This window comes from Perna viridis, chromosome 12 (genome assembly GCF_037379345.1).
Source record: "Perna viridis isolate PV_CMFRI_1.1 ecotype Kerala chromosome 12, ASM3737934v1, whole genome shotgun sequence".
Lineage (NCBI taxonomy): Eukaryota > Metazoa > Mollusca > Bivalvia > Mytilida > Mytilidae > Perna > Perna viridis.
The window spans coordinates 4,657,022-4,669,745 of NC_142456.1; the positions used below are offsets into that span (position 1 = coordinate 4,657,022).

General features: G+C 30.8%; 1 protein-coding gene across 8 annotated transcripts in view; it reads right to left on the bottom strand.

Moving 5' to 3' along the window:
- The window catches only part of LOC148600938 (uncharacterized), a 101,090-nt gene that overhangs the window by 29,590 nt on the left and 58,776 nt on the right, over positions 1–12,724 (bottom strand). For 7 of the 8 annotated variants that reach the window (XM_088556451.1, XM_088556453.1, XM_088556448.1 and 4 more), the window contains exons 5-11: positions 12,386–12,508; positions 11,253–11,375; positions 7,486–7,566; positions 5,944–6,009; positions 3,753–3,878; positions 2,652–2,774; positions 894–1,016 (exon numbers count right to left, since the gene is read on the bottom strand). In XM_088556451.1, the coding sequence (XP_088412577.1) occupies positions 894–1,016; positions 2,652–2,774; positions 3,753–3,878; positions 5,944–6,009; positions 7,486–7,566; positions 11,253–11,375; positions 12,386–12,508 (765 nt within the window). The remainder of the gene's footprint in view (positions 1–893; positions 1,017–2,651; positions 2,775–3,752; positions 3,879–5,943; positions 6,010–7,485; positions 7,567–11,252; positions 11,376–12,385; positions 12,509–12,724) is intronic. The other variant, XM_088556455.1, reaches the window with a different exon arrangement.

Below are 12,724 nucleotides of genomic sequence, written 5' to 3' on the forward strand. Positions count from 1 at the left end.
GATAAAATTAAATTATGCAATTTTAGTGTTTACTAGAACAAGTCTAGTTGTTTTATTCACAAAAAAGACATTTTGAAAGCTAAATAAATGATAAAATTCCAGACAATTAAGACTACATAACATTTTAATGGAACCTTTTAGATGTTTACCGTACATACCATAAATACATGTGGCACCTTCAAGTAGCATGAAAATAAAACAACATCCTAAATTCACATGGTTAAACTGTCTAAAACATTTGGTGTTGTCAAATATATTCTGGTACGTTAAACAGTCAGTTTAAACTAAACCAAGTTAAAATTGTAAACTTAAAAACAGCTCTTGTTTTATTTAGAGAGGAAGAATTACTTTTTTACTATTTGATTTTTCAAAGTATAGACTTCTTTTAAACAAATAAAGTACATCTGTACAACGTAAGTTACTTAAGAGTTTTGTTTTTAATTAATAATAGTATTTATGAAGTCTTGTCTTACTTAGAGCTAACTGCTTCATCTTAGCCTCTTTATGTCATTTTATAAGGTTCAACTTACCTCTATATTACTTCAAAACAGAAAATTTGATTAGAAAATACACGATAATTGGGTACCTGCAACTCATCTTATTCTTTAAGGAGGTAGACCTAGGGTAATAGAAATAACTCTTGAAATCAGTGATATGATTGTATCCTATTAAATTTTACCAAAGCCTATCAATCTTTCATTTTAAACATAATGAAATCTGTCCAAGTTATGTTGATGCTTACAGGAGATTAATGTAAAATGCTAAATACAAACGTTCCAATGATTTTTTAGAGTTGTGCCCCTTACCCTAGGTATACCTTCTTAAGATAAAAGAGTAGTTCAGTTTCAGTAAGAGTAGAAATGGCATGCTTATATAAGCAGTGAATTACTTACTGTAACAGGATCTACCATCTGCCCCTAACTGGTAGCCTGTATTACATGTACATTTAAATGAACCAGAAGTGTTAATACACGATTGTGTACATCTTCCATTATCAGTACTACATTCATCAATATCTGTAAAGAATATTTATAAGAAAGTGTTAGCTCACAATATCATGGATCTAAACTAGTATTTCTTTTTGTACTACAAGTTTATACTGATATCGCTTTCAACATTGAATCAGATGCTACTTTACGTTTTTTAACGAAATTTAAATGCGACTAATTAACTACTGTTAAAATGTAAGAAGGCTGGATATTATCCTCCAGTAATGAGTGGTTAAAATTTTAAAAAAAAACGCAACATGCAATCTTTAGTTAGCACTATTATTTTTTACTATAAAAAGTGAAAAGCTCTAGAGAGTCGAATCGCTCAACTGGTCAAAACTAGTCTTTATAACTCTCTGAAGCAGGACCCTTGACCTTATCGTACTAATGTCACAAAAATCATATAAATCAATTCAAAGCATCTTAATTATCCACTCGGTTTTCATATTATAAAATAAATCTCTAATTGCCATCTCTTTCTCTTCAAGGGCAAAAACTCCAACATTGAGCAACAAGTCTGTATGAACAGTTCAGCATGCGTCGGTCTCACCATGCTGATCAACCCCCCTAGAGAATTAGGCTAAACCCTTTGGTTTTCAAGTTATTTCAAAAAGTCGTCAATTTTCATTAGTGGTGGCCATGTTTACGACAGATAAAAATTGTTAAGGATATCCTAACAAACATTCATGCAGTGTTTGGTTACAATCCATCCTACAAGTTGTGTAGAGGAGATTTTAAAACAAAATCCAATTCAGGACCCATAAGTCATTCATTCGTCAACGGATCTTTCTGAAAATTTCGGCATTCACTAAAATGTAGGTAATCCCATCATTCTGAACAATTTTAATCCATACCAAATTTTAGCTAAACCCAATTTGTTTTTGATTTATTTGCATAATTCTACAATTTGACCCCTATGGTCTATTTTAGTAACGGTGGTCATATTTTTCACAAGATCCCCACACATATGGTTGTTAAACACATTCTACATGACATTAAAGCAAAGTTTTGTTTTCATCCATCAAGCAATTTTAGAGGAGAAGATTTTCGAATTTGGAAATGTTAAATTCGGGAATAAAATCCATTTCAGGACCAAAACTCATTCATTCGTCAACGATTCTTTCTGAAAAGTTAGGCATAGGTCCATCCCATCATGCTGAACAATTTTACCCCCATCAGATTTCAGCAAAACCCAATTGTTTTTGAGTTAATTGCATAATTCTACAATCTGACCCTTTGATCTATTTTTAATATCGGAGGTCATGTTTTTGCCAGATCAAAGATAACAAATATCCTAAGAAACATTCACGTAAAGTTTGGTTGCAATCTACTGAGTAGTTTCAGAGGAGAAGATGTTTGAAATAGTTAACGGACGACAACGACCATGACGGATGACGACGACGGACACATAGTGATGGCAATAGCTCACTTGGCCTTTCGGACAGCTGAGATAAAGATATGTTTATCAAGAATACGCTAAAGAAAATCGATTTCTCTCATGAAATGTAGAAAAAAAAATTTGAAAAAATCATATTGCGGGAAATTTCCGCCCAGTCGTAAAAAAGTTACATGCATTCTTAATCACTGGCTAAAAGCCCGCCAATTCAACTTTATATAGTAATCAATTACTCAACATTTCGTTTGATTATTTAACGTGCTTACCTGTACATGTTCTACCATCTCTTGACAGTTTGAAGCCATCTCTACAGAAACATGTCGCCCGACCATTCTCATTTCTACATGTATGCTCACAACCCCCATTAGCCGTCCGACAAGGATTTGCAGCTAAAAAGTGTAAATAAATGACGATATATAAAGAAGAGTCAAAAAAGAAGACACTGATCCAATCTCTTTGCATAAGCGCTTAATTCAGTCATTTTATCAAATTCTTATTCCATTAAAATCCAAATGCTAAAGCTGACAATATTTAAACTAGAAGTACCGTATCGATCATATCTAGACAAAGGATTGTAAAGTTAAACGTAAAACTACTGACAAAAAACGAAGAACAAAAATCATAAATGCCTATAAAACGTCCTGATAATGTAAGTTCATCATTATGTGATTATCTATGAATAATAATTGGAAAATGAATTGATTGGAAAGAGTGAATAAACAAAATATTAACACGAGTGCCCAAGAACACCGAGATTTAACGAGGGTGCGGAACTTTTCCGCGCACGAGTTAAATCCTCATGCATTCTTGCAATTGGCACGAGTTTTCATATTTTGGTTATTCACGATAACCAATTGATTATCCTATTTATGATATAGATTTTTTCTCATAATTTATAGATATTTAAAAAAAATAAATTATGTGATCGGCGGATTGATATCAAAGTTGTGACGTTTTGGCGGAAGGAAGTGCAGGAGTGAAATTACCGAATTAACGAAAAAAGCACTCTGAAATAATGAAAATTTTTCAGTATTCAGTTTATTCTGTACCAACTTTACATGTGTAGTGAAATTGTTAGTAGTGGAGTTACCTACATTTTTTTAATGTCTTTATGGATACACAAATACCAACCAAATGAAAATAGCGAATTTCGGTATACTGTACAAGTGTTCCTATGAGTAACCGTTCATCGGCAGCATTAGAACCAAATATTTTGAAAGTTTAAACATTTAAAAAAGTTGTTGGTAGAACGTACTCAACACGACAAATATCCAAACAGGAATTCAGCACCGATAAGTCCTCCGACATTATTTCAAAGGAGTTTTATTACTATCGACCTATGTCTAACATGTATATAAGAAATATACCTCTGCATGTTCTTCCATCATTCTGGATTTGATACCCATTACGACAGTGACATGTGAAGTGACCATTGTAACCGTTCCTACACACATGGTCACAACCTCCATTATTTCGTGAACAACCTGCCATAGCTAAATAAATATTAAAAATGCATTTGATAAAAAAAGTCTTGACGACATTATTGTGGTGTTTAATTCTTCCTCCTTTATCCAGAGGGAAAATGTTAGTAAACATCGTCTTTCTTTTAAAAAGTTAAAAGTTAAACTGTTTATGTTATTTATCAATGAGTCTTTAATATGCGTTGAAATTATTAATTTATCAATGTATTTTACTAAATATGAAAACGATTAAAAGGTGGTTTGACAGGTGAAAAAATATATTCGAGTTTGGGAAATTATCTTTGATACTAAAATGTAAAACAGTATGTCGTATCGTGACAATTTTCGTGGTTTCGGTGGAATGGTTATATTACGAATTCGAATGAAAGCTTCAAAAAACCGCATATTTCTATTATAAAAACTAGAAATTAGCAGGTAAAGATTTTTAAAACAAAAACAAAAAGCACAGACCTAAACTCTAATACCTAGTAAAACATATTTTCAGGTTTCAATAATTAACGATAGTACTACGATTTTACTACTCTTTCTATCTACACGATTATCGTTCTATAACATAAATGATAATGCTAACGTTTAAATATACAATGTGCACTACAAGTAAAATGGATAATACATTTGTTAACATGCAGGGACAAGAAATACAAGAGTTAGCAGAAAACAAACTTGACAATAATACGGACAACGAAAAACGATCAAATGAAAAAGAAGGGACGAAATTTTCTCCGAAGATAAACCAACCCAAATTTCAGGAAAGTCAAAAAATTATAAAATTGCCGAGTTGAAGCATATATATATATATATGGGTGTGTGTGGTGTGACGACTCTATTCACTACACTGTTCCATCGGATCAAATTGATACAGGGAAGATATGTAAACGTAAATAAAGGTCTGAAAAATTCCCAACGATGTTAGAACTGTCAAATTTGCGATGCAAAGTTTTGGTCGTTCCCAAAACTTTGCATCGCAAATTTGACAGTTCTAACATCGTTGGGAATTTTTCAGACCTTTATATATATACATATAAATATAAAATGATTTTTTTTTCTGTTTGAGAGGCTAAAGATATTTGAAAAGTTGATTTAAAGTGTTACACAGTTAAACTATCACATTGAATAACTTACATTATATTTTTGATTGTACTTAAATGTTTTAAATCAGCTATTGATATTTCAGTACTTAAGGAAATTTCTGTTAAGTCGGGGAAAACTCGCTCACTAAACACAAACCCAAGAATATTCGTATGGGTATACATGCAATTCAAATATAGTGAAATAAATGTAATCAAATTCTGCACCAGCAAATTATCAAAATATTAAAATATTAAACTTAGTTGAAAGCATCCCTCTTTTCAAGGACACAAGGCATTTAACATCATTTTGTTATGACACTAATTGATTTCAATAACTCTGACACTAAATATATACATGGAAACGCTGTCATAACAAATTATACATCTAGCATCACTAAAACATTTTCCATCGTTTAATTTTAGTTAGTCTTTCTTTTACTGTAAACATTCAAACAAAGTAAACAGGCATTTCCTGTTAGTTTCTGTTCTTACTCTGACTAACAATGGTAACAAGCATGGTAATATCGTGCCAATAGTCAAGAGTATCATAGTCAATTCCATTACGACCATGTAACGAACTACTCACAATACGATTGTGTTAAGTATTTGGTAATACATAATTAAGAGGGTGCCCATGGGAAACCGAGGCAGTGGATTGATCATGCAGAGTTTGTTTCTAAAAAAATCCATTAGAAATCATAGTCATGTCTTGTAAAAATTCCCTAGACAGAATGAAATAAATTACTTAGAAAGCATTTAAAAACTTCAAAAGAAAGGAACGCATATTTGAGAAAAATATGTCTTTGGATATAATGTATAATAGTATGATGCACATATCAAAGGATCTGCCTGATTTCTATAAGGACAGTCTCTTGAACGTAAAACTTATTTCAGTCAATTTGAATGCATATTAGTGTTGTGACCTTTTTGTTTTAAGGCTACAAAAACAAGCAAACGAGGAAAACACCCTATAATTCATTAAATGGTCGCAGTAGAAACATATTTACCATCAACACGAATGTCAACTATCTTTAAATAAGCAGGATTTCTAGACCTTGTTTTTACCCACCGATCTTCAAACAAAACATAACATATATATTACATAAAATGAGTACAACTAATACAAAGAAATTAATGAGAGTTATCGTTCTTTGTACCATAAAAGATTTATGTAAAATGTGATGAAAGGACAAAAATACAATAATCCATATAATCTAAAATAGTAATGAAAACTAATAATTACTCAAGTTTCCGTAGAAAACATAAAAATCATAAATTAACATTAAGATCAACATAGAAACATCAATATTTAAAATTATTCGATCAACTACATGCAGAACATAAAATCTTGCATTTTCAAACGATGGGGGAATTGACAGACAACAAATATGATAAGGTAGTAGCCATGCATGTATATCTCAGGGGTGCACGTACATGAAGTAAGACATTAAAAGCAAAGGGTAGAATAGCATATATCGATAGTAACATTCGACTAAAAAGACTTCGGTAAATTCTTTGAATCGGTAAAAACCATAAAATCATCGGCATCTTGACAGAATTGATATTAATGGCAAAATTACGCTTAGTCAGCAATAGAAAAGCTGTCATTTTTTTTTGGCTTCGGAATGTTAGCGGTTAAAAAGAATGCTACAATAAATCTTAACTTAATAATACCATAAATTTTATTATTTTTATTATATATTATGTATTTTGTAATTGTAATTGGTAATATACATCCGACAAAATAACTGAGGAGCTGTTTTGTTTGATTTAAAAAAATCATAACTAACGTGTCGAAGAATGAATTACTCTAAACAAATGATTCCAATCTAGATTGTGCAGTACACAATTCATTATATCGTGTAACATTATATAAACTGCTTTTCGTAACTAGAAAATTGCGTATAGAACATAAAAAAATTGAAAACAGGAAACAAACATAGCCAAGAAAAAAATAATAGGAAAAAGCAAGCAATTCAATGGAAGAACTACAGAAAAACAAAAAGTACAATAAATACAAAACAGAAAGTCCACATGCTTCTTTTGTGACAAAAATTACATTCTGCGAAATTTGTTCGAGAGTGATTTCCTTCTAAGTCCCTGGACTGATGAAGACATGACAAGTATATATATAAATCTAGAACAGTTTCACTTTTAAATATAACTTAAAAAAGCTAATTTTCTTTTCGTATATGTATAACTTACACGACAATTCGAGACAAATTACAGACAATTAAGAAGAGAAATAACGTTTATTTTTTTATTTCGATATTTTCAAAATTTATTTCTTTATATATTCTAACTTAAAAGAAACGTATTTCGTATTTCGACTATTAAAAGGGTGCATTGAATTTCACAAGGAAATCACTTTTACGCTACAGGAAGGTGCGTTTAAATATTTATACATCATATATTTGTGCAGACGACACCGTTACAACATTTGTTAGTACCGTCCGCATTGTCAATCATGTTAGATGGCGGGAAAATAACATGTTGTCTGTCGTCAAGGCTACGTGCAGGTATGTATATCTGGTTGTCGTGGATATTACCTTGTGGGTACATCGAATTAATTGGAGATTGTGGGTCTACCTCTTCAACTGAGTTCGTATCTTCTCTGACTGCGCCTTGATCTGTATGATTTACATTATCATAATTTTCAATTTCTTTCTACAGTTTTATATACAATTACAAACCTTATACATGCATACAAAATATAAACAATATTTTATGTAACAAAACTGGATTTATAAATATTTTCAAATACAGAATACAGCAATAAAAGTGAGTAAATAATATATTACATTATTTCTATAACATGTAAAAGGTAACTGTCAATTTTCTATTATCAATATTGGACCAGTGATGATCATAAAAAATCGACTGGAAATAATCACTAAAATGAATATCCAGAAAAGGAATATATGATTATTTTTCTGGTTACTCATTTTAGTGATATATTATACATGTATTATACACTTGCACATTATTGCTTGAATTAAAAATGTAACCTGAAATAAATCATTTCAGATTGGTTCTTTTGTAAATTTTAAACGAGTGCTTTGTGTGCATATTGCAATAGAAATGAGTAATTTTCATGGGGGATTATTAGTTTGTCTGTCTGTCTGTCTGTAAGGTTAGTAATAAATTTACGTGCTTGAATAAGCAAAGTAAACGAAAATTAAAACGATAAAAATAGATACAACATGGAGCTGTATCATTATATTGCAGTTCAAAAATCATCGCATTCTATTTAAGACATATACATTTGTTTCAAACTACTTTTGTTTAAATATTTTAATTCCACGGTAATGATGCCTATGATACTTTCTGTACAATAAACGTTCTATTTTGAAAGTAAATGATGTGTTTCTAAATATTTACACAGATGCATTTTCACATAAAAGTAATCTACGTAACAATGTTGCTTTGTACACAAACTTGAAATAGTAATAATATCTTCAAATTTATCAGCTATTGATTTACCTGATTTGAAAACAAACGAATAGTTTCTATCAATAAAATTCTGTGAATGCTTTTATGTTAATACACCTGGTAATCTGGTATTAGAATGAAATAGCAGTGATATTGGTTTATAATAGGAACTTATTTTGCGCCCGTCTTAATAACACGTTTTCTTTTCTTAAACTGTTGTTTCCTTTTTTACCTTCATAAAAATCAGACAGGAGGTGATTTACAAATTATCTTTTCTTTCTATATCAGAAACAGCTATAGGTCCGATTAGCAGGTTAATTTGTCTATCGGTTGTTGCACTTTTGAGATAAAGCCATACAATTTGGCATTTTACAAAGGTTGTCGATCTTTGTTTGGTCGCCTTATATAGTAGAGTAAAGCATGATATGTTGTTTTTTTTTTAATAATACGCGTACGTACATAGAACGGACTGTTGTAGTTATATAAAAATATAGCATTTTATGGGCCGAAAAAATCATTTGTTTTTTTTTCTTTCCATCTATCTTCTATCACCTCTATCATTGTTACATGACTTTAGTACTTTAATCCCTCGCTTTTTAACAATGACATTTATCTAGTATTCTATCAAATCTAAAAATGTTACTTTAGATGAAAGGTTAACAGTATTCTTTTTTTTACTTTTTATCTTTTAAATTTAAGCATCACTTCTTAAAAAAACTGCAAACTAAAACATTTATGCCAAATGAGTTCATTTCCAAATTTGTTAACAATTACATACTACATCTTAATAGAATATTTATATTCCTTTAATAAAATTATAACTAGCATTGTACATTTTCTGCATGTACGCATGTGCGACTGTAAAGAGCATAGATGTGACTACTCAGTCAAGTACTTGATGTACACGTTAAATTAATCTGATATCCACGACTAAAAGTATACTGCTCCCATTGCTGACACAATAAAGCTATGCAAATGAAAACGCACGGAACAACACAGACTATACATAACTCTTATCGGGTCTAGTTTTACGTTTAGTTACAAAGGTAATATTTTATTAAATACAATAACTAAAGATTACAAAATAGATTTACCACCCTCTCCATTCATTTCCTTTTGCAATTAGTCATATCTAAATCAATAATAGTTTTTGAAAGAATCGAGTGCGTTTCCTTGGCCGCATTCCGTTTTTTTCTCTCTCCCCATTCTCAATGTATACCTCAATAAATAATACACCATTATTGGAAGCAGGTGCTAAAATTCCACCATCTAAGTTTTTCGGTAATTAAAGTAATTTCAAACTTCTTCTCAGTATCTAATTTCTTAATTACGTAATAAACACAAGATTCATTACTCTCTCTATAGAAATATAGCTTTAATCGTTATGACTGATATCGAGTTTTTTTTTTACACTTTCAATATCTTACAAGCAATATAATAATCAATTCTTAAGAAGTTGTGGAACTTGGTACTTCATACAACACGCAAATCAATTCCAGCTGAGTACTTGCAGACTTTTCTTGTGTTAAATTTTTATATGTTTGATGGAAGGAAACATAAAGATTTTCTTTTCCATTCATAACCCAAAAAACTTAAGCTCGTCATCCCTTGAATCGAATATTGATCTTGAATGGTGTAAACTTCCCATTTACAACATTTCTAAGTTGCCAATTCCTAAATGAATTACCCCGATTTTTTTCATCCATACATTTACCAAATACACTGTCTCTTTACCAGAGCAAACTTTAATGAAAAATATAATCACATAATTTTAAAAAAGAAAAGTATTAATACTTAGTTAATTTAAAATATTAACACATGTATTTTTACACCATTGTCTATCCCCATTCAAGTATTAAGTACTTCTTTGTATAAGAATCAGGCAAAACGTGTTAAAGGTGTGACAAGTGAAGAAAAAAACGCCAAAATTGTATTGCATTATAAAAGTATTTTCACTTTAAAACTTAAATCAAAGTGCTTGTAATGATTGCTCTTTTAAGATACATGTATTGTTATGTCAAATTTAGTTGCAATGTACTCTGTAAAGTGGCGGGAAATTTTCTCGCATTTTTTCCTTACATAAGCAGTAAAACATCTACGTCACAGATGTATCAAGATAAATTTAATCGGCATTTCTGATTTTTTCCTATATGTATTGAATAAAATAAATCAATTTATGTGTGGCAAAAAAAGACAAAATTAGGAATAATAATAAGCCACACACAGCCTAATTATTACAATCAATGTTACTTAATGTACCATCTACGTATGAACGAAATATGCCTACATAAAATAAGTTTTAATTCGATTATTCACAAACCTCTTCTTGTTTTACGAATATTATTTTCTGATTGAAACATACAGTTGCTTTTCTGATATACACACAGTTAAGTCAATTACAAGGAGTAGCAAACTGAGAATGGTTATATAGAACTGGTAAAGGAATTCAAACTAATTTGTCAGTGACTTAAAAAGATGAATAATACTTGTAGGAACAAACGGGTATGCATGTAAATACTAATCCGGTCATGACTTCAGACAGAAAAATGTTTCGACAACATCGACTTAACATGCCACATGTATCAATTATTGCTTCACTTAATTACTTTTATGAAACACATAGTTCCTTTTCCATGAAATAACCACTCGATTACATGAAAACTTTACTTCCTTGATAATGAGTGAGAGTTCCGAGTTTTAAAAAGTGGTAACCGGCTAGGGTGGATCCGTAATTTTACTTTAGGTTTAGAATAGAATAAAAAGCCGAACGAAGCAAGGGAAGAAAGTTTTGGGGTTAGAATTTGTTAATTATAGTCCCCAATTTCATGGTGATACACTGGGTCCATTCCCAGTGAATCCACGCCTGGTACCATTTTTTACTCACCAACACAAGTTCTTTCATCAACATGGAGACGATAGCCGTTTGGACAGAGACATATGAATCCCCCATTGCTATTCTGGCACTCATGTTGACACCCGCCCTTATTTTTTGCACACTCATCAATATCTATAAGAAAGAAAAACATATTAACGATTCATTTTCACCTCAGTCTTTCAGTTAAATCAAAAGTTATTGGACAACATTCTCCATGGATATAACTTGTCTACTGTTTTGTTGAAATAAAATGTAGAGCTGTTGAGGACATAACAGTTGCAGTAGTTAACGTCAAAATTGTCATAATTCTAATTGGTCATAGAGCCGTGACTATGTTTTTTGTCAATATCAATTTAAAAAAAGCCAATTTTACGCAAGGTTTCAAAACTGTTGGTTGATCAAAGGGATGGAATAGAAAGTATTGTAAATGTCATTTATAACCTTTCCGCACTAAATTCTTTAAAAACTACGATGTAAGTACAGGTTTCTATAAGAACCAAACAAAAGGCAGAAAATAAAACAAAAATTATTTGGCAGTTTCTTATTGAAATTGGCAACAAAATACAATTATAATAACTTTGATCAGTTGTTTAGACGTCGATCTGTTCATGAGAGAGAAATATACATATAGTAACTTTAACAGGGAGATAACTCTCAGAACTTTAACAGAAGGCATATAAAATTAAGTTATATCTCTTGTGCATATTCACTTTCAAAAACCAACATCCAACAAAATAAAAGCCGTGGAGAACTTTTAGTAAATTAATCCCTGCTGGTATCAGATATGCCTTGTTTTTGTTAGAAATATCTTTTTTTATATTCATGTAATTTACTCAAAAGAAAAATCATGATACGTGATTTATTACTTTCGATATTAGATCAATACGAAATGTATAAGAATCGTTTGATAACCATCAAAATACAGTGTAATAAGAAAACCGTTCCGGATTCTTTTGCGGAGCAATACTCATATTTCATATCTACCATCTAAAAGTAACACCATACACCGTTGTATATAACGATTTGTATCCTTTTAACACAATAACTCATGATGATGTAACATTATGGAGCATAATTGAATAATTATGATCAAATTATGGAAAATTTATTTGGACTTTAACATGTAATTTTATTAAACTTGCCTATGCATCGTTTCCCGTCGTTGTTCAGCTGGAATCCCTCGTGACATGAACAGTAATAAGACCCAATGGTATTCACACATTTGTGTTCACAGTCGCCATTGTTAACACGACACTCGTCCACATCTAGAAAATAGGGAAAAAAATACATGTACATCTATTTATCTTGAATGGTAAAGCAACATTTCGAAAATATAGTAAAATATTTGCATGTACATGTATGCACATGGGCCACATTCATCTACTTCTAGAAAATAGCAAAACATTACATCTGTTTATGTTCATATCAGCGGTAGTATTATAACTACTTTGAAAATATAATAAAAATTTGTATTTACAGAC